Source organism: Dipodomys merriami, unplaced genomic scaffold, assembly GCF_024711535.1.
Source record: "Dipodomys merriami isolate MVZ:Mamm:240054 unplaced genomic scaffold, mDipMer1.0.p SCAF_30, whole genome shotgun sequence".
In the NCBI taxonomy this organism is placed as follows: domain Eukaryota; kingdom Metazoa; phylum Chordata; class Mammalia; order Rodentia; family Heteromyidae; genus Dipodomys; species Dipodomys merriami.
Genome location: NW_027204493.1, coordinates 7,236,121 through 7,259,471, shown reverse-complemented (window position 1 = coordinate 7,259,471; position 23,351 = coordinate 7,236,121). Strand labels below are relative to the sequence as shown.

The 23,351-nt window shown below is 39.3% G+C and overlaps 1 protein-coding gene across 1 annotated transcript in view; it reads right to left on the bottom strand.

Moving 5' to 3' along the window:
• Window positions 1–13,716: 13,716 nt before the first annotated feature.
• C7 (complement C7) overlaps window positions 13,717–23,351 on the bottom strand; it is a 49,643-nt gene continuing 40,008 nt past the window's right edge. Inside the window, exons 15-18 of the mRNA XM_070041101.1 lie at window positions 22,843–23,034; window positions 17,913–18,003; window positions 15,820–16,004; window positions 13,717–14,067 (exon numbers count right to left, since the gene is read on the bottom strand). Coding sequence (XP_069897202.1) covers window positions 13,886–14,067; window positions 15,820–16,004; window positions 17,913–18,003; window positions 22,843–23,034 — 650 coding nt within the window. The 3' untranslated portion in view covers window positions 13,717–13,885. The remainder of the gene's footprint in view (window positions 14,068–15,819; window positions 16,005–17,912; window positions 18,004–22,842; window positions 23,035–23,351) is intronic.

Here is a 23,351-nt window from a genome sequence, read left to right as displayed (position 1 = left end):
TTTGTACAGGTTTTGCCTCTATCTTGGGAAGCTTAAGTCCCACCAGAAATCAGAAAGTGACAGAACTTTACACAATTACAATGCCAGTAAGAAGAGGGCTGCTGCTATTTTTCACAATTGGCTGTTTCTAATCTTTGTCAGTTTTGAATTACTACCCACACTCTTCTCTTCCTAAAATACAGCCTCACGATAAACTTTAACCTGTCTATCATCTCCAAGGCTGTAATTTATGTATCAAGACTACGCTAGGAACTTTTTCCTAAAAGTACCTGTGCGACAGTGTACTAATCTCATTGGGCTTCTTTCCACTTTCATTAGAACAATGTTGTGTGTACAGGTATGATCACAAGAATTGCATGTATGTGTGCATGAGTATGTTAACATTCCTCATATGTTTGGATCATAATTCCTTATTCTTTTCCATGGTGTATAAATGGCAGATTACATACACAAAATTAAGTTCATAAAACAAAAGTTGCCATCACAGAGCCTTATAGTCAGATATTAGTAATGCCATTAAAATGCCCCTCTGCAATCTCATCATCCTAAACCCTTTTATTCCAATAAACCCAGAAAGTCAGCAATTTGGGTCAGAGAGCCTGAGTGTAGAGTCCTTTTACTCACTCATTTAGCAAATATTTACACTCTACAATTTGTAAGAAGAGAATATAGCCACTGGTACTATATCAATGAGAAAAAATATAGGGAAGCTGTGTGCTGTTTATACAATATTTGTTCAAGTTAGAGAGGGTGGAGTCAGCCCCCAGCATGGCGCCCACTGATTCCTGCCCCACCCCACCCCCGATATTCACACCCAATGCAGTCCCTGCCCACAGTGAATAGGATGGACCTGTACCTTCAATGCAGTGTTTCATAAATGATGGAATGTGACTTCCATGAGAAGATCATAAGTGATATTATGTTCTCTTAAATTACTCATGCTTAGGGAAGTAGAAGTCTAAGCTGAGTACTAATGAGGGTTATAAAGAGTTCTAATGAGAAGTTTAAGCCAGAACCCCTAAACTAAGCTACTCTCGAATTTCTGAACCATGGAATTTTATGAAAGAATAAATCCTTAGTGTGTTAAGCCACTAACTTTCCAGGTAATTTGCTATGCAACAGTGGTTAACTATTACACAGAAGGTCCATGATCCCACTAAAATTGTATGCAAATTTCTATGTATAATTGCATAGGTGTATTTTCTAGGTAATGGCCTCATTAAATTCTTAATGGAATCAGAAACTATTCCCAAGCATTGCATATATGAAACAGAGCAAGGAAAAGAAAATGGGGGATATGGGTTTAATTGACCTCCTTTGGCAAGTAATTTTAAGTCAAGTAACTTTTTGAAATAGCAATAAAAATTCTGTTCAGTGATAGAAATCACTTTTTCTTTCTACACTGACTGATATGGTAGCCATAGCAATTGAACACTTGAAATATAGTTTGCATAACTGCAATTAATTTTCATTAAATAGCTACATATCACTAGTCATTAGATTTTGCACAAGACAGTTTCATGATGTCATACAAAAAGTCTTAATAGAATTATGTTTGAGCTACCCCAGAACTATAAACAGTCCTCAACAAGAGTATAAATTTGACATGGGGCTTTGGTCTTTGTATATCTATACAGCATTGCCCATCTATGATTGCAGTCAATAAAGGACCATTATCATAATTTGACAGAAATTAGGTGCTAAGGCTACGTGAAACACATGGCCACCAGACCTGTGACTGTCTAAATCCCCATATAGTAGGATTCTCCCTGACAGGGTTTGCAGGATGCTGTCCATCCTGAACCCTTCACTCACTACAGTTGTGGGACTTAAGAAAACCATTGAACCTCTTAGTACATCAATATCCGTGTCTAGAAAAATCAGATAATTTTCTATCACCAGGTGCTGCTTGGAGGATTAAGTGAGCAGCATATTTTATATGTCCAAAATATGACAAAGAAAACACCTTATACTGGGTAATCTATAAACAACAGAATTGATCACTGGGAGTTCTGGGAACTGGTAAGATAAACAACAGAGTGCCAATAGATTCAATGCGATGAGGGTCCCTTCCTCCTAGGTGGAGGCTTATTGCTGCATCTGACATCAGAGAAGAAGCAGACACACTCCTGGGCCTCTTTTATGAAAGCTCTAATCCTACTCATGAGTTAGTACCCTGAAGACTGAAGCACCACTCAAAGCCCCACCCTTAAAGCTCTCACTCATTCTAGGGGTTCTGTTCCAACAGGAGTTTTTAAAGAAACACATTCAGACCATAGCACATGTAGGACATTAATGAGCCTCACACAGAATCATTGTCCAAGCAATATTATATAATTTTTATTTTTATTTTTTGTGAACATACTGTACAGAGGGGTTACAATTACATGGGCAAGATAATGAGTACATTTCTTATCAAACATTGCAGCCTCCTCCTTGATATAATATTTATATGGCATAAATATTAGTAATGTTACTAACTTTATCACAAGAATTACAAGTATTAACATAGAGCAGGTTGGCTATCCCATCGTTGTGTGGCCATACTTCTGGGCCTGTGAATATGGCTTCCCCTTCTAAGAGGCTAAAGATAAAGATGCTCATCTAACTCAGAATCTCTCAGCTCAGTAGTGGGTCCTCCTGCTCTAGCTGTTTCATAGGCAAGACCCAGTTAGATCCAGTCCAAGTCCATTATTAGTCAATTATTAGTACACATCATGAACCACAAGCAATCTTTGTGACAGGAGAAACATCAGTCCCCTCTCCCTCCTCAGCAGTGATTTCCATTAATCCCTCCCAGTCACCCGGGTTCTCCCTCAGAAACAGGCAAGTTCCCACGTATGGAAGACTCCTTGAAGGTTCTCAAGGAATTTCAAGCAAGGAAAGCCCATTGGAGTTCTTCTGCAGAAACCATAGATTCCTTTGTGTCTCACTTCTGTTGCTTGTCTCACTGTTATTTGCATACACAATCGTTTCTTCACTCGTGTTTTGTATACGATGGAGATTCTGCAATATTCATGGACTACTTAAAAGGTTGTTTCGCAAGTCAGTACATTGCCCTTCTTCCCAACAGTGAAAGCCAATGTTCTGCTGGGAAATTAAGGATGTTTGGCTTGGCTGACCCTGCTAGGAAGGCAATTTTACTGGAAAAGAGGAGAGCAAAGATTACAGATGGGAAGAAATAAACCAGCTTCCAGAGAAAGCAGCCAAAGGAATTGCTTAACTAGAACTGGCCTTGCAATGCTATAGTTTCAAAGGGTAAACACACACAAAAGGGGATTATTTTTTTCCCAAAGCCCCAAAGAGACTCTGGAATTATAGCAAAGATTTTCTACAGCATGTTTTATTAATTGATTTAGTCCTCAATACTATCAACAACTTTCAAGTCAGGTACGAATTGAATTAGAGACAATAGTCAATCCAACATGGTAGTAGCCTGGGAGGTAATTAGAAGTTGCCAACAGAGAGCAACTTTCTGGCAAACGATTTTATATTGTTTCAGCCTAGAAATTGCCATGTTTGGGGATTTCTTTTTCTTTCTCATTTTTTGCTAATATTCCTTATGCTGAGAGGGTAGAACACGAGGCAGTACTGGATAAGGAAGGGTCAGTGCAAGTCCTTATACACATGTAGTCTTTGGTCTTTCTGTCCATGCATATGTAAAATCACCAAGTCATGACCTTAAAAAATGGCATTTGTTCCTACCCCTTCTTTGTCAAACTTCATCACAGTACATTCTTGCTTATTTGTATTCCCCTTGGATAAACTGTCCTGGATTTTATTCACATAATTATGTGGTTATATTGAAGATAAATTTGGAGAATATACTTTTTCAAATATATGTGATGCATACATTTTTCCATTTGACAGCCACTTAAAAATACAGAGTAGGGGGGCTGGGAAGATGGCTCAGTGGTAGAGCGCGTGCCTTGCATGCCTGAGGCCCTGGGTTCGATTCCTCAGCACCACATAAGCAAAAAGAAAAAAGCCGGAAGTGGCTCTGTGGCTCAAGTGGTAGAGCGCTAGCCTTGAGCTAAAGAGCTGAGGGACAGTGCCCAGGCCCAGAGTTCAGGCCCCACGACCGGACCCAAAAAATAAAAAAATAAAATAAAAAAAAATAAAAAATACAGAGTAGGGCTAGGAATGTGGCTTCATGGTAGTGTGCTTGCCTAGCATTCATGAAGCCCTGGGTTTGATTCCTCAGTACCACATAAACAGAAAAATCCATTTTTAAAAAAGTAGCACTGTGGTTCAAGTGGTAGAGTGCTAGCTTTGAGCAAAAGAAGCTCAGGGACAGGACAGGCCCTGAGTTCAGCTTGGAGAACACACACACACACACACACACACACACACACGCACACACACACGCACGCACGCACGCACGCACGCACACGCGGTAAGAAATCCTTTTTTCAATTGGTTTGGAAAACAAGATCAATGAGGGAGAGTAATAAAGGAGGCAAGTCTAATGAAGGCACATTGTACACATATATAAGTATGTCAAGATGAAATTCTTTGTGCAGTTAGTGCTAATTGTAAAATATTGAGGAAATAAAATCTCCCTTCTGCATCATATACCAATGAAAGTGGCCATCATCAAGAATACAAACAACAACAATTGCTGGCAACAGTGTGTGGAGAAATAGTGGGACTATAAACTAGTGCAACCACTCTGGAAATCAGTAGGGTAGAAATACCCTACTATGCAGCAGTACCACTCTCAGGAGGAATATAAATCACTATATAATAAGGGCATCTGCACTTCCGTGTTTTTGCAGCACTAGTCACAACAGCCAAGCTATGGAAATAGCCCAGATGCCATACAATGCTGAATGGACCTGTAAAATGTTAGATAGATAGATAGATAGATAGATAGATAGATAGATAGATAGATAGATAGATAGATAGATAGATAGATAGATAATTATTAAATCATAAAAATAAAAATTATGTTATTTGGGGGAAAATGGATGGATCTGAAAATCATATTAAGTGAAGTAAGATAAGCTCAGAAGGACAAAGGTAACATTTTCTCTCATATGTAGAGAGTAAACTTAAAATACAAATATAGACAGAAAAATAAAATAAAATAAATATACTCATCACCTTGGCCATGCAATTGTAACCCCTCTGAACAGTATTTTCACAATTAAAAAAATTTACATGAAAAAAATAAAGGTATTAATATACAAAAAAATAAATATAGATAGATAGACATTCAGGATCATCTGTATATGTATATGATCAATTGAACTCAAGAGTGATACCTGTATGTTCAAGATACCATGGTGAAATCCTTTTGGATAATTAACATATACTTTAACAAATAAGAATATTAAGAAAGCCAGGCTCTGGTGGCTCATGCCTGTAATCCTAACTTCTCAGGAGGCTGAAATCTGAGGCTCACGGTTCAAAGCCAGCCTGGGCAAAAAAGACTGTGAGACTCCTATCTCCAGAAAACCAGAAGTGGCACTGTAGCTCAAGTGGTAGAGTGCTCACCTTGAGCTGAAGAGCTGAGGGACAGCACCCAGGCCCAGAGTTCAAGCCCCACGACCAACAACAACAACAAAAAGAATATTAAGAAATTGAAACATGTCTGGGTTTAGGTATTAGTGGGAGGGGGCCAATGAAAGGAGAGGGGAAAGGAGGTAAATATGATCTGGATGCTTGTGTCCAAGTGTGAAAATGGAACAGAGACACTTGATAAACCTGGCATTAGAAGGAGGAAAGAAAGGATCTCATGATCAGGATAAATTTTATACATAAATGGATATATCAAATTGCAATATCCTTATATACCAGGTGATACTAATTTCAAAAAATAAAAGTGATATACACTATGTTGTTGTTTTGTTGTTGTTCTTTTATTATTGGTGTCTGCTTACTTTTTGTGCCATTACCAGAGGTTAAACTCAAGACTTTACCCTTTCACTCTTGGCTTTTTGGATCACAGCTGGCACTCTGCCTCTTAAGCTAGGCCTCTAGTGTAGTATTTTGTTGGCTAGTGGAAGATAAAGTTCTGAAGACCTTTTTACCTAGGCTGGCTTTGAACCATGGTTCTTAGATCACAGTCTTGTAAGTGGCTAGGATTACAGGCATGAGCCACTGGCTGGCCCTGGCTGTAGTGGTTCACTTTACGCCACGAGATGTTTAACCACCTAACATAATGTTCCAGTCTGTCTGTGAGTGTTTCTGAAACTGATTACCATTTGAACTGGTGAATTGAATACAGCAGATTGTTTTTGACTGGGTTAGTGGCCTTTATCCAACCAGATAAGTACTTGAGTAGGACAAAGAGGCAAGCATTGATTGTATTTTTCTCTTTCGTTTTTTCTTTCATCTTGAACTACAGTGTAGATCTTCACAAGCCTTTGAACTTGGATTTATGGCCTTAGTCCTCCTGTTTCTCAGTCTGCTCACTCAGATTGGACTTTATACCTTTTGCTTTCGCAGGACTTCAATCCACAAGTGACAAAGATAATTAGAACTTATTTCCTATGGTAAAAAAGAAAAAGGCAAGCCTATTCGTGTCGATGCAAGAACTTCAGAATAGCAGCCTTAATACAGCAAGTGGCCACCACTACACAAATCATTATTGCAAGACCCAGCTCAAACACAAGATCCACAGTTCTACAGGATAGACCCACCAGTATTATGCGGAAACAGGATAAACACAATCCCAGGAGGTAGAAGAACCAATTATGGATAAGCCACCTGCTAAATTCCTATGTGCCTTTAAGAAAGCACTTGGACACTCTTGTCAAGCATATACAGCCAACATACTGAGTGCTGGAGACTGAGCCATGTAAGATAAACCCCTATTCTTACCAGGCTAAAGGGGTGCTAAGAGACTATATCTCCTCAAAAATGCATTTTCCTAATTCATTAATTGAATCTGTGTTTTATGTCAGTGCTAAACAGTCAGTAAATTATTTGAAACACTCAGAATCCAAAGTTATTTGGCCACAAGAGTCCAATTAGTGGTTTTGGCCACAGTTTTGTATCATGCCTGACTTCAAGAATTGCTATTGGTGCTGTCTATGCAGTGAGGCAGACCTGAATAGAAAGCTCAGTTGTGGACACCTAGTTCATACAGACATAATACACGCTTTAGTTGTGTATGTTTTAATCAATTAATTATAAACCTTTCACATTAATCCTTTTCTCCTGAGGAATCAGGCCATAATTTGCTTTGAGGGGAAAACTCCATTTCACTATCGCTAAAAAGTCTTTCTTTCCTTCTTTCTCTCTTGTTTCCTTCCTTCCTTCCTTCCTTCCTTCTTTTCTTCCTTCCTTCCTTTCTTCTTTCCCTCCTTTTCTTTTCTTCTTTCTTTTTCAGTCCTGGATCTTGAACTCAGGAACTTCTGTTTCCAATGAGGCAAGCATTGTAACGCTTGAGTCATGCTTCTAGGACAAAACCATGCTACAGTCTTTTGGACAAGGACAAGACTAAACTGTAAACTCAAGGCCTTGGGCCTGCTAAGCAGGTACTCTTATCACTTGAGCCATGTCCCTAAGCCCTTGAAAATGCTTTTGATCTCACTGTGTTTGCAGATCACTTGGTCAGCTGATTAATAAGTAGTGTTCAGTTTATATACGCTTCATTTTTCCAAGCCATTTTCCTCATTTTTCATAGGCTTTGATATGTTATATATCTAAGGCCATTGTCCTGGAATTCAGTTACAGCTCTCCTCTCGAAGGTATGTATGGGAATAGCAGTGATCACAAAGCAAAGCAGGTCTTTTTGTGTATCCTTTCACAGGAAACGGTCTATAATCTGTGAGTCAAAAAGAACACTTTAATGTTCTTTCTTCTGCTGCCCACCTTCTCTGCTCCAGCCCACCCTTTCTGAAACAATGACATTCTTTCCATCTGGCTTCATTAACCCTTAGCTGAAAAAATCAATTTTTCCCCCTGTGGGATTGATGTTTGAGTATAAATCTGTAGCTTTGCCTTTAGAGCCTGACAGAAATAAATCAAAAGATAAATTGTAGGTCTTTGGCTGTCACAGCAGGAAGTCCTATCATGCCATCAGCTTTCTTGTCCCCAAATGCACAAACGGACTGAAAGGCCAAAGTAATTGAAAAGCAGGCATAAAACTCTCTGTTTTTCCAGATATTAACAGAAATTGCCTCCTACGGAGGCTGCTTTCTAACTTGGTGTTCTGAAACAGGCATTCTATTTCTAACACAAGTATTAAATGCACCTTAACTGCTATTCATGGAAGAAAAATCTTAATGTACTAGTAGATAGAACTAATGCTATCCTTCAGTTATTCTAGTGCTATTCTAAGAATGACCCGAACTCTAGACTCCTCTTTCCCCCCATCTCTGCTCCCTTCCTCTCCTCCCCACTTCCTCTGCCTCTTCCTACTCCGGTCCCTTTTCTTCCTTCCCCTCCTCCCTCCTTTCTCTCTTTATTCTCCCTTCTCTTCTTTGCCAATGCTCATCCTATTTCAGAGACAGAAAGCAAAGTAGGTACACCTGAAAAACTACCTCATTTTATAGCCAAAAAATGCAGCATCTTCCTATACCTTCAAGTGTATGATGTTCACCCCCACTGTGATATAGTTCCCCAGATTAAAACATAATAATGCCTGTGGTTGCTGCTATAGTTTGGGTGAGCATAACTAAAGGTCTATGTGTTCAATATTTAGTTCCTAAGCGGCACTAGCTGAAAAGTGCTGTGGACCTTTAATACATGGGATCTGGTTCAAAGTCCTTAGGTCCCTGAAGGTATGCCCTCAAAAAAGGAAAGTGGGACTCCAATCTCTTCCTCTCCTTTCTTTGTTTCTTGAAGTGAGTGATTTTGCTCTGCCACAATTGCCCATCGTACTGTGCTACCTTTGCCAAAGGCCTAAATTCATTGAGCCAGAATATTCTGGAGCAGACCATTTACCAAAGTGGCTTTTTACCTCAATAAAGTAGTAAATACTTTGGAAACCACACAAAAAAAAGACTTTCTAACTTCGTCACCTCAGGCATTTCTAAATAGTAACAGAAAGCTGACTAATAAAGTAGATTAGTATATTCATATATGTATTTTAAAAGTTGGGTTGAAAAGGAAAAATAATACAGAAGAAATGATAAACTATGGGATTCAAATTTTCTGTGTAATATCCATCTTAACCAAAAGCAAAAGTGATTAATCATTAGTGATTTATGTGCAGACCATAATAAGCTGCTTCGGGGACTGCTGGGTAAAGCCGCTGCCCAGCGCCTGCCACTTATTGTCTCCTCAACAATTGGAGACTCTCATAACACTCATAGGAAGCAAGATTAGTCATGATCTTCTCCACTGAGAGAAAAGCCCTCAACTAAATCAGCCAGCTACCTAGGAGGTTGCTAGATGACCCAGAGTTCCAGAAGTCATTTGTCAGATATTCCTTTTCTCATCACATACCCAGTCCACACCACACCTGAATATCAAGAACCCTCCCTCTGTTTCAAGTTAATTACAGGTATCCTGAATTGGTGGTGGGGGAGAAATTATGTGGAACAGTTTGATTAAGGCTCATTAAAATTCAGGGCACTGATAATCAGTGTATCTGTTGACCACTTGTCAGGCTAGTCGCTCAATGTCATTGTGTGATCTTCAAGGTCAATCTCTTTGTCCAGTAATTTGCCAGTGTCCAGGCAAATATGAAGTCATGGTCTGGGGGATGTGCCTTTTTCCCATGTACTCTCTTAAAATTATAGGTGGTTAATGCTTTATGCTCACTTTAATCTCTAGGTCCAGTTTCAGCCATGCTTTCAGCCTTCTTCTAAGCTATAGCTCCTAGCTGAGGTGACCTTTACCTGGTCTGAGATAGAAGAAAAACCAGCACAAAGGACTGTCACACTCTTCTTTGCAATTTATTTTCATGACACAAATAATCCTCTGAGCTTTCCTTGATTTTCTTTATAGAAAATTTATTTTGGAAACTTCTAAACATTTTTAAGACTCAATGTTGAAAGTGAAATTTCCTTGCATACCTGCTACAACAATCCTAATTCTTTGTAGGTAATTGTGAAGGTCAGTGTGTATAACAATGTTCTGAAAAGCCAGGAGTCGGTGGCTCACACCTGCAATCTTCGCTGCTCAGGAGGCTGATATATCTGAGGATTGAGGTTCAAAGCCAGGCAAGGCAGATTAATCCAAGAGACTCTTATCTCCAATTAACCAGAAAAAAAAGGCCAGAAGGGGAAGTATGGCTGAAGTGGTAGAGTGCCAGCTTTGAGCTCAGGGACAGTATCCAGGCCCTGAATTCAAATCCCAGAAATGGCACCAAAAAGAAAAAGAAAAAAAGAATGTGCCACTCTTGGTGCTAGTGGTTTACACCTGTAAACCTAGCTACAGGAAAGTCAGTGAGACTCTTATCTCCAATTAACCACCAGAAAACTGGAAGTGGAGCTGTGGCTCAAAGTGGTAGAGCACTATCCATGAACAAAAAGAGCTCAGGGACAGTGCCCAGGATCTGAGTTCAAGCCCTACAAAAAGGAAGGAAGGAAGGAAGGAAGGAAGGAAGGAAGGAAGGAAGGAAGGAAGGAAGGAAGGAAGGAAGGAAGGAAGGAAGAAAGAAAGAAGGAAGAAAGAAGAAAGAAAGAAAGAAAGAAAGAAAGACAAGAAAGAAAGAAAGAAGGAAGGAAGGAAAGAAAGAAAAGAAAGAGGGAGGAAAGAAGGAAAGAAGGAAAGAAAGAAAGAAAGAAAGAAAGAAAGAGAAAGAAAGAAAGAAAGAAAGAAAGAAAGAAAGAAAGAAAGAAAGGAAGGAAGGAAGGAAGGAAGGAAGGAAGGAAGGAAGGAAGCAAGAAAGCAAGAAAGCAAGAAAGCAAGAAAGCAAGAAAGAAAGAAAGAAAGAAAGAAGAAAGAAAGAAAGAAAGAAAGAAAGAAAGAAAGAAAGAAGAAGAAAGGAAGAAAGAAAGAAAGGAAGGAAGGAAGGAAGGAAGAAGGGATGGAGAGAGGGATGGAGGGAGGGAGGGAGGAAGGAAGGAAAGAAGGAAAGAAAGAAGAAAGGAAGGAAGGAAGGAAGGAAGGAAGGAAAGAAGGAAGAAGAAAGTTCTGAAGGTACCATGTGATTTTTTTTTGTTGCTTTGTATGTCCCTACCCCATGGTATAACCCCTGTTTTCACTATATTTGATGTCGGTATAATTTGGAGAGTGGAAGAAAAAAAATGTTTAAATAGGGATACAGGTTGACCCATTGCAACAATGAGATGTACAAGACATTATGTCGAAAAACAAACTTTACAATTTAGGCAGGGGTGGGGGAGTGTAGTTGTGGAAGTGGGAGGGTAGGGATGGTAGGGGAAAAACAAAGGAGGAGGCAACAATGCTTGATAAGAAATGTAGTCATTACCTTGCTCATGTAACTGTAACCCCTCTGAACAGTATTTTCACAATAAAAAAATATAAAAAATAAAGTTATGGAAATAAAAGAAAAAAAGAGGTATAAAATATAGTATTTCAATATGTTTTCTCTTTTCACCCTCCTCCAAAAATTCAACAGTCCTTTATTTCTCCTTTAATAATTCTGGTGGAATTTCATTCTCAAGTATCTTGTTAAATATCCTACAGGTTCTGCCTTGCCCATGTAATTGTAACCCCTCTGTACAGTATTTTCACAAAAATAAATTTTAAAAAATATCCTACAGGTTGAATGGCTGGTCAATCAAAATGGGCAGGAAGTGAAGTTTTCAATGCCAAAATATTTTTATTCTAGGATATTTGCATATATAGAGATATTTTGAAGATAGTACCCACATCTAAACACAAAATCACTGTACTCTAACTTTTCATTTTTGTTGCCTTGTATGTGGATCATTTTTGCCTTTGCTATATATTTTTATTTACATTAATATGTACTTTCTACTCATTTTCATTTATGATACATATATACTTAGTATGTAAAACCGAAGATAGTTTTATGCAATATTTTTTAGTGCACCTATGTCTTGGCTGGTACATGAGGTCAGATATGAAATTTTCTACATATAGCATCATATCAGTATTCAAAAAGTTCAGATTTTAGAATATTTCAAATTTTGGATTCCCCAATTAGGGATATATATATATATATATATATACATACATACATATATATATTCCATAGATCGTAGGGGTGGGAGATTGAACTCAAGGCATAGAAGCTGTCCCTCAGGTTTTTCACTCAAAATTGGTGCTCTACTAATTGAGCCACATCTTCATTTCAGTCTTGTTTTTTGTTGGGTTTTTTTTTGGGGGGGAGGAGGTTAACTGGAGATGAGAGTCTTAAGGACTTTCCTGTCAGGGCTGGCTTTAAACTACAATCCTCAGATCTCAGCCTCCTGAGAGCTAAGATTACAGGTGTGAATCTAGTGCCTGGCAAACTCATATATTCTTCATTTCAGATCACAGGCTCTGACAGCACATGATAACATTGTCTGTATTATGTCAAGTTTTACAAGTTAGGAAATAAAAGTGGTGGAACCTGATCGGTTGCAATCTAATACTGTACCTGTCTAAGGAGAAAAAACTGGAAAGATGCTGAAATTGCTCCTCACAAGTGAATTCTTGTTCAACCTTTGTCTCAGAGACTTCATCTAGGCCTGATACTTTCAAATTTATCCTGCAAAGGATAGAAATTACTACCATAATAACCTCTAGTGATAAAAATGACTTTTATGAATGTTGTTTCAATAAATTGAGACCTGCTTCCTTCATCTTCCACATATTTAGTCTGTATCATCCTTCAAAGGACATCTTGGGATAAAAATCTAAAATCTGGATCCAACATAAAATTTCTGGCAAAAACACATTAACCATTCCTCATGGAAATATTTTCTAGAAATCAAATACTAAAAGAGATCCAAAAGTCTAAAGACAGTATCTTCAATGAGTCCTCTTATTCTTATCTTCACTAACGTTTGCTTGAAATGCATTTATCAGACTCAGAAAAAAATGGGAAGTAGTATTTGTATATAAAGTATATTTTAAACTCCACTTAAGCCCACTCATTTTACCTCCCACAGCTGACTTTTTATTTTGTAGAAAGAGAATAAAGAATAAATACAAGGCCATGCTTTAAATTATATACCTCTGGGGGGTGGGGGAGGAACCTGGGAGTATATCCACATTAGGAAAGATTGTTCTCAAATATGCATCACTCAATAGCTGGGTAATAAGCTGATACTTCTTTCAAAAATGGAGATGATTGTAGACCTTGTATTTGACAAATACAAAAGACAAGCCCCCAGAAGAATGAATCATATTTGTTCTCAAGACACAGAAGGAATCCTGTGACTGCAGAATGATGAATTCTGTGCTGACCTTTAAGTGGTTCAATCTCCTGACAAGGATCTGGGGTCCCCCATGTGACTGGTTGACTCAATGGGGTGAAACACGACATTACAACACCAGATGGAAATAATTGCATCTGCTTCTTTTCATCCAAGCTCCTTTTTGTGTTTAGCTTCATTGAGGGAAGCCAACCTCTTTAATCAGGAAATTGTGTTCTTTCTGTTTTCCTAATCAATGTGTAGAGAGCGTTCTGGCCCACGAGTTGGGTCAATCAGACTTAATAGAATCATCTGGAAGCATGGAGCATGTAAATGTCTCTAATCTGACCCTCTCATTTTGCAGACAAAAAAAAAGTCAACACCAGAGAATCTTTCCAAGAACACACAGCTAGCTTGTGCAATGGTTCGTAAATCTTCCTTCTGTTATTTTTAATGAAAGAAACAAGGAGAGTCTGCACTCAGGTTTGAGAGAACAAAGGGTTTATTTCTGCAGGTGGAGGAGAGTGGAAGAATGAAGTATACACTAGAGAAAAAGAATGTGCTTCGTGCTGGAAAGGTATTGTAGGTGCCGATTGTTCAGCTGTTTTAACTCAGCCTCAGCCACCTGCTGAGGACCAAACAAGCTAAGGAGACTACGGGGTGTCTGCAGCACAGGGCTTTATGCTGGTGATGGAGATGCTCTGCCCTCTGCATTGCAGGCTGCCTGCCTCACACTCAGACATGGTCTGCTCCTTGCCATTCACCTCTACACAGATGCTAAACCCGTCTTCCTGGCAATCCGAGGCTTCTCGGCAGACACACTTGCTTCTCTGGGCTGGAAAAATTAAGCGAGAGTGGTTTAATGACACCTCCCATAACGGAGGTAGGAAAGTGAACACACATTATCTCCAAAGAAATGGTAGTGATTAGAGAGCCTCCGCCTCAAACAATGCAGCAAACCATCCCTGTGGATGAGCAGTAGTACCAGGAAATTGAACCATTTTGCTCCACTTGGGATAAATGGGTTCTGAAGTCATGTGCCTGGGTTCCTACGGGTTGGCTCTACATGAGGCAGTTCTGTCCAAGCCACACACTGCCATCCACATGAGACAGAAATCAGGTACAATCCTTCATCTCTACCCTCACCCCACCCCCACCCTACCCCAGACCAAATTAGACTTCAGCAAAGAGCAGAAAGTCAAGGGGAAGGGGGGACTTGCTGTGAGAGAGAAAATATAGCACATAAAGACTACACCTCCTATTTTAAAAAAAATAGAAGACATGAGTTAGGAGGGAAGATGGGAGAAGGGCACAGCTGGAGAAAGATAGCAGCCAGGTGTCTCCAACAAGAGGTCAGCCAGCAGATGGTGGTAACTACCAAGCTAACATTGCCCCAGACCTGTCTAAAATTATACAAGTCATTGCGCAGCCAACCATCAGAGCTGAGGGACTGAGAGAGAAGATGCCAGCAGGCCAGTCTAGAAAGGAAAGGGATCACAGAGCTGGCAAAGACCTCAGGGATCACACAGTCGGCTTCCAATTTTACAAAGAAACTCAGGGCAGAGATCTGTCTGTAACAGCCCAGCCTTTCTCTTTTCATAGTATTTGTTGCTCAAGGCAGGGGAGGTGCCTCACAACCTTTGTGATATTCAAGGTCAAGATCAAGGTCAGTGCCTTGGCAAATAGTGAATCACAATTTGAGAAAGTAACTCCTTTATTCTCTTCACATCCTTAGGATGACTTCTAGGAGGAAGTGTCAGATGGAGGCTAGTGCGTTTTTAACACCTCTCTAACACTTGATAAACTTCCTATAACAGACAGATCTCGTCTTTACTCTCAAGTAGCATTTGGCTAGAATCTGTGTTATTCCACTGTAGTATCTTTGTAGTTAACCAATTACTTATGGCAAACTATACTTCTTTTTGAGACATAACATTTCCATTTTTACAGTTACTTAAGAGTAAAAACTGAATACATAATGTGATATTACAAAGACAGTAAAAATCACGAAGGTGGAATAGAAGAACATTTAGAACATGGGAAATGGATTATGACCTTTTAGATGCCTGATTTGCACCCCTCTCCAGGGAAAGGAACTGGTAGGGCAATTTGCTGCCAAATCAGACTTGAATCTTTGACATCTCCGGGTATCTGCTTTGATTGACTGCTAAACCCAAGACTACATTGTTTTAAACCTTAATGTTCATATGGAATTATCACAGTAAAACTCCCTTGTACCATTTGTTAATTTAAAAAAAGAAAGATTTAAAAAAAAAAAGAAAGAAAGATTTAAAACCTCAGTATTATCTACTGCCAGATGCTGGTGGCTCACACATGTAATCCTAGCCATGCAGGCGAATCGAGGTTTGAAGCCAACCTAGGGAGAAGTCTGTCAGACTCTTATCTCCAATTAGCCAGCAAAAAGCTAGGAGAGGACCTGTGGCTCAATTGGCAGAGCACTAGCCTTGAGTGAAAAAGCCAAAAGAGAACTCAAGCCCCAGTACTGGTACCAAATAAAACAACAGCAACCACCCTCAATGCCGTCCTTTTCGCATTCTTACGATTATAAATGCGAAGTGTTCCTTACCATCACATTGTCCCCACAGTGGACAGGCACCACAAGCGTTCTCAGTTGAGGCTGACGGAGCACAGCTGTCCTTACCAGTAAGAGTGTAATTTCTACCCTGACAGTGGAGAACGTGCAGCTTGCATACTGTCAGACGCAGTGTCCTTTTGCTTCTCTCATCTCTAGCACATACATCCAGGGAAGATCTGAAAAGCATTTTCAATTACAGATTTACAAGAAATCTGTTCTTAAAAGTTGAGGGGTACAAGTGAAAAGCAAGGCCTTGAGCTCACTGCCCCACATGTTATATTAGCCACAGCAAAGACACCATATCAACTCAAGCCGCTTTTGTTCCTAGGGGCCAACACTTCAGATCTCCAGTGAGTACCTTTTCCTCTATGTCCTCAGTTTCTATGAGCATAGATACCCATTGCTGATTTGTTTTTATCTAGGACAGATCAGATACAGTAAATTAGAGGAGAAGGTGAGGTCTGCTAGCAACCGCTGATGGATTGACAACACTGGAAACAGAAAATCAGCAAAGATCAAACACTCAGATCAAATGAAACCATTTGGCCACAGGAAAAAAATTAGCTCTTCTTAGCCTAGCCGCCTTGAACGTTCATGCCTGTAATATAGCATTGTCCACTAATTAATGACCTTGAATAGTCAAATGAAGATGAAAATGTACTTCTCAATGCTCTTTTTAAAAGCATCTGTGTTTTCAAAGTACTACAGGAATATTTCTGTAGAATAATGCTACGTGTAAGCATTAGTGCTAAAATGGTAACTTGTGGCTATTTAGAAATGTCACTCTAATAAAAAGCGATCACACTTCTGAATGTGGATTGATTGATAGGAAAATGAAAACTTAGCAAAATATTTTATTTTCTTTGCTTACCAGCAGGGTCAAAAAGACTTTACATTCTCAAATTATATTTAGGTCTAATATTTTCCTCTGGCCAAGAGTTAAATTTATTCAGCTACATTGATTTGGAGTTACTTGCATCAACAAAGCAATTTTTTTATTTTGTATACATATTTTACTCTTAATTTAAACTGTTTAAACAAAACTGTTCAGAACAATTGAAAAGGTAGAGTGCTTATAATACTATGTCAAATTGATAGGAAAACTCATACTATGTCTACAAATGACAGACTGCAGACAAAGGAAATGTGTGGGAGAAGCTAGACAAAGGAAGAAATGGATTCAAATAAACGGTGGCTAACAGAAAAAATAGCCAAGTCAGAACTCACCTTGGCTGACTCCATTTCCATTTGCACCATTTACTTACATTCTTCCACATACCAGAAATCATTACATACCATCATATTCTCTTACTATACACAAGCATCCACTAGCTGCTTTAGATACCCTCCTCTAAGGATGGTTTCAAGTTGCATGTATTTTTACAGTTAAAAAAAAAAATAACAGGAGACACTTTAAGAATCAGAAAAGTAGTTGCTGTTTGCTCTATCAGCATTGCTTTAAGAGCTGATGTCCCAAGGGAATTTCAGCCTAATCCTCTCAAGCTCTAAATCCTCCACTGACAGTTTTGTCATTTTGTTCTACTTTCTATATATATATAGAACAAGCAGCCCTCAAGTAGTCCGTCCATCCTTCTCCCCAGCCAGATTAGAATACTGCTGAATACCATAGACTTCAGCCTGTGACCTCTAACAGACTGCCATGGACCAGATTAGGATGCAAAGACTCTTTTTGTTTGTTTGTTTGTTTGTTTTTTGGGGTCCAGTCGTGGGGCCTGAACTCTGGGCCTGAGCGCTGTCCCTCAGCTCTTCAGCTCAAGGCTAGTGCTCTACCACTTGAGCTACAGCGCCACTTCTGGCTTTTTTCTTATGTGGTGCTGAGGAATCGAACCCAGGGCCTCAGGCATGCAAGGCAAGCGCTCTACCACTGAGCCAACTTCCCAGCCCAGGATGCAAAGACTCTTAACCCGAGGGTGATAAGCTACACCTCTAAGTCAGGAGACATCAAAAAATGTCAGAAGTCATCCCATTATCCCATTTGTTTGGGGATATATATATATATATATATATATATATATATATATATATGTAAATAAAACAGAAAGGTGAGCAAAGACAGAACTTACCCACATTCATAGGGCATTTTACAAATGCACCGTGAATTCTGCAGTTTCTCCCAGCGTTTACATTCAGGCATTGCTTGTGTTGTAGGAATATCTAAAGAAAAGCATAAAGAATACGAAAGCATTGGGAAAACAAGTACTTCCTCATAGTAAGCAAGACTTTCCTCTAATTGTTGAACCAGCGTTTGTCCTTTTCATATCATGGTAATTAAAGTCTGCCATTCTATAAGCCTTTATACTTGCTGGGGTACTTTTTTTTGCCGGGGGAGGTCAGCTCAAAGCTCTACCACTTGAGCCACAGCACCACTTCCGGCTTTTTTCTTTTTGCTTATGTGGTGCTGAGGAATCGAACTCAGGCCCTCATGCATGCAAGGCAAGTGCTCTACCACTGAGCCACCTTCCCAGCCCCATGAGATACTTTTTATACATTGTAATGTTTAATCCTTTTAACAATACCTATTTGAGAGATGAGCAAACAAATGGCAAGAAGTGTTAGGAAACCACTGGTTTTTCATGCATTGACTGTTGGAATTCAAGGTCAGGAAAGGGAATTCCTTTAAGGAAGTATGTGTTTAAGAAAAGTTTGGTGTGTATATATACCACATTTTCTTGATCCATTCATCTACTGAGGGGTATGCCTCCATCAGAAAGAATGGCATTGCCCCATTTGTTAGGAAATGGAAAGATTTGGACAAAATTATATTAAGTGAAGTGAGCCAGGCCCAAAGAAACATAGGTCCCATGGTTTCCCTTATTTGCAATAACTAGTATATGTCTGAGACAAGCAGAAATGGTCAGATAGGTTGATGTTAGGCAAAATGAACCCCGAGATAAGGACTCAAATGGTTTTTCTTTCTTCATATTGTTTCTAACATATTTCTAAGATGAGTTTTTTGTTGCTTTGTATGTCCCTCCCCACCCCCAGTATAACCCCTATTTTCACTGTATTTGATGTTGGTATAATTTGTGGAGGGGAAGGGAAAAAACAAATTGTTTAAATAGGGATACAGGTGGACCCATTTCAACAATGAGATGTACAAGACGTTATGTCGCAAAACAAACTTTCCACTTTGGTGGCGGGCAGGGGGATGGAGTGATGGGAAGGGGGGTTAGATGGGAAGGGATGGGAAGAGGAAACAAAGGAGGAGGCAACAATGATTGATAAGAAATGTACTCATTATCTTGCCCATGTAATTGTAACCCCTCTGTACAGTATTTTCACAATAAAAAAAGAAAGAAAGAAAAGAAACGTTTGTTTGTTGGACTTAATTCTACACCCTGAGTCTGTAAGACTGAAAGCTGCAACTTGTGTAAGCTGAAGAATTTCCTGATATCCTAAAAGATCTATAGTAACTTGTCATGTTTAATGTCCAGAGGGTCTCCTGCCACAGTGAGCAAATATCTGGATGTATTTATATTAATAAAATTCTGTCCATTAACTGTATCTTCTAAAAAATGACGAAAAGTCAACCAGCATTCCAGTTTTGACAGGGAAGCATCTTGGTCCAGCTCATAAGAAGCATAAATTGACTGGCATTACCCTGGCTATGTCTGAGTACCTGTGAGCACTCTAACATGCTCTGATTATTTTACCTCCTGTTCATTCCATTGCCAAGGAAGCTGTTAACATTCACTTTTGATCATAAATCTTGCTACGGGGCTGGGAAGGTGGCTCAGTGGTAGAGTGCTTGCTTTGCATGCATGAGGCCCTGGGTTTGATTCCTCAGTACCACATAAGCAGAAAAAAAAAGCCGGAAGTGGCACTGTGGATCAAGTGGTAGAGCACTAGCCTTGAGCTGAAGAGCTGAGGGACAGTGCCCAGGCCCAGAGTTCAGGCCCCATGACTGGACCCAAAAAAAAATCTAGCTACGTATTTAGCATATTACAAAAGTAATTTATCAGAAGAATACAAAGGCTATGGAACAGCAATGTTTGATGGCTTGCACTGGTCATTGTTGACTACTCAGGAGGTGGAAAATGGGAGGATCACAGTTCAAAGCTAGTATGGGCAAAAAGTTAGCAAGGCCCTATCTGAATAAAAAAGCCAGGCAAGGTGGCTTTTATGAAAAAATAACTAAAGCAGAAGGACTGGGATCAAGTGGTACAGTACCTACCTGGAGATGGAGGTCCAGAGCTCAAACAACAGTACCATCAACACCAAAACACAATCTATTCAATACTTCCTTACTTTGTAAAATGTAAGAGATTTAGACACAAGCGTACAATGTCTTGAACAATTCAGAAGTTTGGAAAGAGGAAAGCGATATGAAACATGTCTGCCATGATCAACAATCTCAAAAAATAAGTCCTCATTCTGCAAACACTTCCATTGCCCAAAGTGCAATGTGGGATCCTGAATTGAATCCTAGAACCTACAAAGTCAGGCAATACCTAAATAAAGTATGATTTGTGATTTAGTCCATATCAACTAACTAGTCATGTTATGAAAGAAGTGAAGTGGGTAAAGAACACATGGAAACTAAACCTGTGACTTTTCTGAAATCTAAAATCATCCCAAAATAAAATGATATTTTCTAAATCAGTGCTTCTTAGTCAAGGACGTTTTGCTCCAAGGGCACATCTGACAATGTGCACAGACACCTTCCCTGTCCCACTTGAGGTGGAGCTGCTGGCGCTTGGTGGGAGGAGCCACAGATACTGCTAAAGACCCTGCAAGTACCAGGATCTGGATCACAGCAACAATGGGTTGAGAAACCATAGCATAGTTGAACCAGAACGGAAGCTCCATGATAAAGCCATATAAATTAGCCTTGCATTATGACTGGAAATTTAGTTTAGGGTAGATTTGGACATTTTAGATTTTTATGCTTGCTCAAAGTTATCGTAATTTCTTTGTTGGAAAACCCAATAGTTTCCTATAATAAACACTCTTGCATTTAGCTTGATGAACCAAATCAACCCAGTCAGAAAACCCAACTAAGAGCTTGTGCCACTGCTCACATGAAGAGTACCTTCAATGAGAGGGTGGAGATGTGGAGTTTCTACTTAGTGGGTGCAGATTTTCAGTTTAGGAAGATGGAAACAATTCTGCAAGTGGACAGTAGTGATTGTTATAAAACAATGGGAGTGTTTTTAATGTCACTGGTCTGTATATTTGAAATGGTTACAAATGGTAAACCTTACATATATTTTACCACAATTTTTATAAGACTGAATACTGAACCAGTACTTTATTTTTTAGTCCATGTTTTAAAACATAAGCTTAGAAGGATGATAAACTTGGAACTCTTTTGAATATGCCATTCACTTATTTTAAGGGTAGTTGTTATTGTTTTCTACATCTTCAGAAAAACAAATAGGCCTGAGAAATCTCCTTAATTAAAGCCAACCTTAATAGAATTTTCTATTGAGTAGGAGGGAAGTCCTATTAAATTGTGCTAGCAAATGACTGAAACAGATATCCCAGAGAGACAACTGTATCTCTTTTGGAACAACAGTACAACCTCATCAACTATCTATTGTTCTTGTTCGTCTTAGAATTGTACAGACAGGTTCATTAATTCACATAGCTCATAAATATATTTATGTTTTGGTGTATATCAAAAACAAAGCAAATGTCTTCTAATGGGGAGCTGTGACGGCCCAGAACCTATCAGAAGTGGCATGGAGGGTCTCCCTTGAGACCTGCTCTCCTTCCACCCCCCTGTTGCTCATCTATCATCATGGCCCAACTTTACAATCTGTACCATAGTACTCCCAGCAGCCTGCTCTTGCTTTTAGGTTATAAACATCTGTTTTACCTAAGACTATCTCTAATAGAATCTAGTATTCCATCTTCACTAGAAAAGACCAGAAAAGCATTGAAATAAAAATCCCTCAAGAAAAAAAGTCATGGGACTGAGAAGGTGGCTCAGTGGTAGAGTGCTTGCTTTGCATGCATGAGGCCCTGGGTTCGGTTCCTCAGCACCACATAAGCAAAAAGAAAAAAAACCAAAGTGGCACTGTGGCTCAAGTGGTAGAGCGCTAGCCTTGAGCTGAAGAGCTGAGGGACAGTGCCCAGGCCCAGAGTTCAGGCCCCATGACAGGACCAAAAAAAAAAATGAATGAATGAAAAAAAGTCATGAAATAATACAAACTAGCATGCAAATGAGCTTGCTTTCTTAACTATTTTTAACTATTAGAAACATATTTCCATGTAAGCAAAGAAGAAATAGGAAGGCACTGTGTGAGAGTTTTGTCTTCTGGTTTGGTTTTGGGGTTGGGGTAGGACTGGGATTTGAACTCAGGGTCCTGTGATTGCTTGGCAAATGCTCTACCAACTGAGTCTCAAACCCAGCCCATAAAAGGGTTAAGCAAATAATCTATCTCATTTCAAATACCTCTAAAAAGAAATCATTTGGGATTCTAAACCCTTCCCTATCTTAGTGCTTAAAAAGAGTTTTTTCACATCCCTGGTGTTTAAAATATTGGATTGTTGGTTTTTTTACTAAGAGCACCTTTATATACCACAGTACAAATGTCTACTTTGCAGCATTAAATTTATATATAACTATAAATTCTATAAATTCTTGATTTTAGTAATAGAATAAACTCTCTGAGAGTCCAGAAATGAAATATTTAGAATTTTATATAAACTGTTCACTCTGTACTTAGTAAAAGTACAGGAAAAAAATCAGTAGAAAACCTAAAACCCAGCTTTTAAAAAGCATCCTAACAAAGCTAATCTTTAATATGGAGTGTTTAAGTTCGATACTTTAGAATCCATCGTGAGATGGCCGTCCCTGCGTTTCATGCCTATGTGCGTGCTGTGTGGAAAATTCTGTTGCACAGTCTTCAAACTGTCCCTCCTCTCCTAATCTCAGGATGAAAAGAATGACTCACAGTGACAGTGATATCATGGCGTGAAGGCCAACACAAGGACTCTGGCTCACTCGAGCACAGATGTCCTTGAAGAAACACAGACACCACTCACCTTTGTGGACACACTGGACGTTGCTCATCTCAGGACTCCACTTAAGACTGGAGCCACAGAGAAACACTGAAGGACCTTTTAAGGACATGCCACCTGAACAGGAAAAAGTCACCTTCTCACCAACTGTGTAGAAAGGTTTGTAAGGATGACTCTGTATGCTATTCATCAGTTCGGGTAGAACACAGGAGAGTTCTAAAAATAAGAGAGAACAGCATACAAGGGTCATTGCTTTCCCAAGCCATTTTTAACAGCTTTTAATGATGCTAATAACTATTTTACTTTTTCAGTGCAGAAGAGGGAGAAGTGATTATTATACTCGTGGAGGGTGGAGGGAGAGTGGATCCTGGCATGAAATTGACCAATGAATAATTATCACTCCTGCCCTCAAAGCACTGTGACAACTTATGAATAAACTTAGGAAATTCCTACGGCACAGTCTGCTGCTAAAATCAGTCTTATAGCTGCCACCTGTCACGCTAGTTTGTGAAGTCCCAAGAGCTGCCTCATTC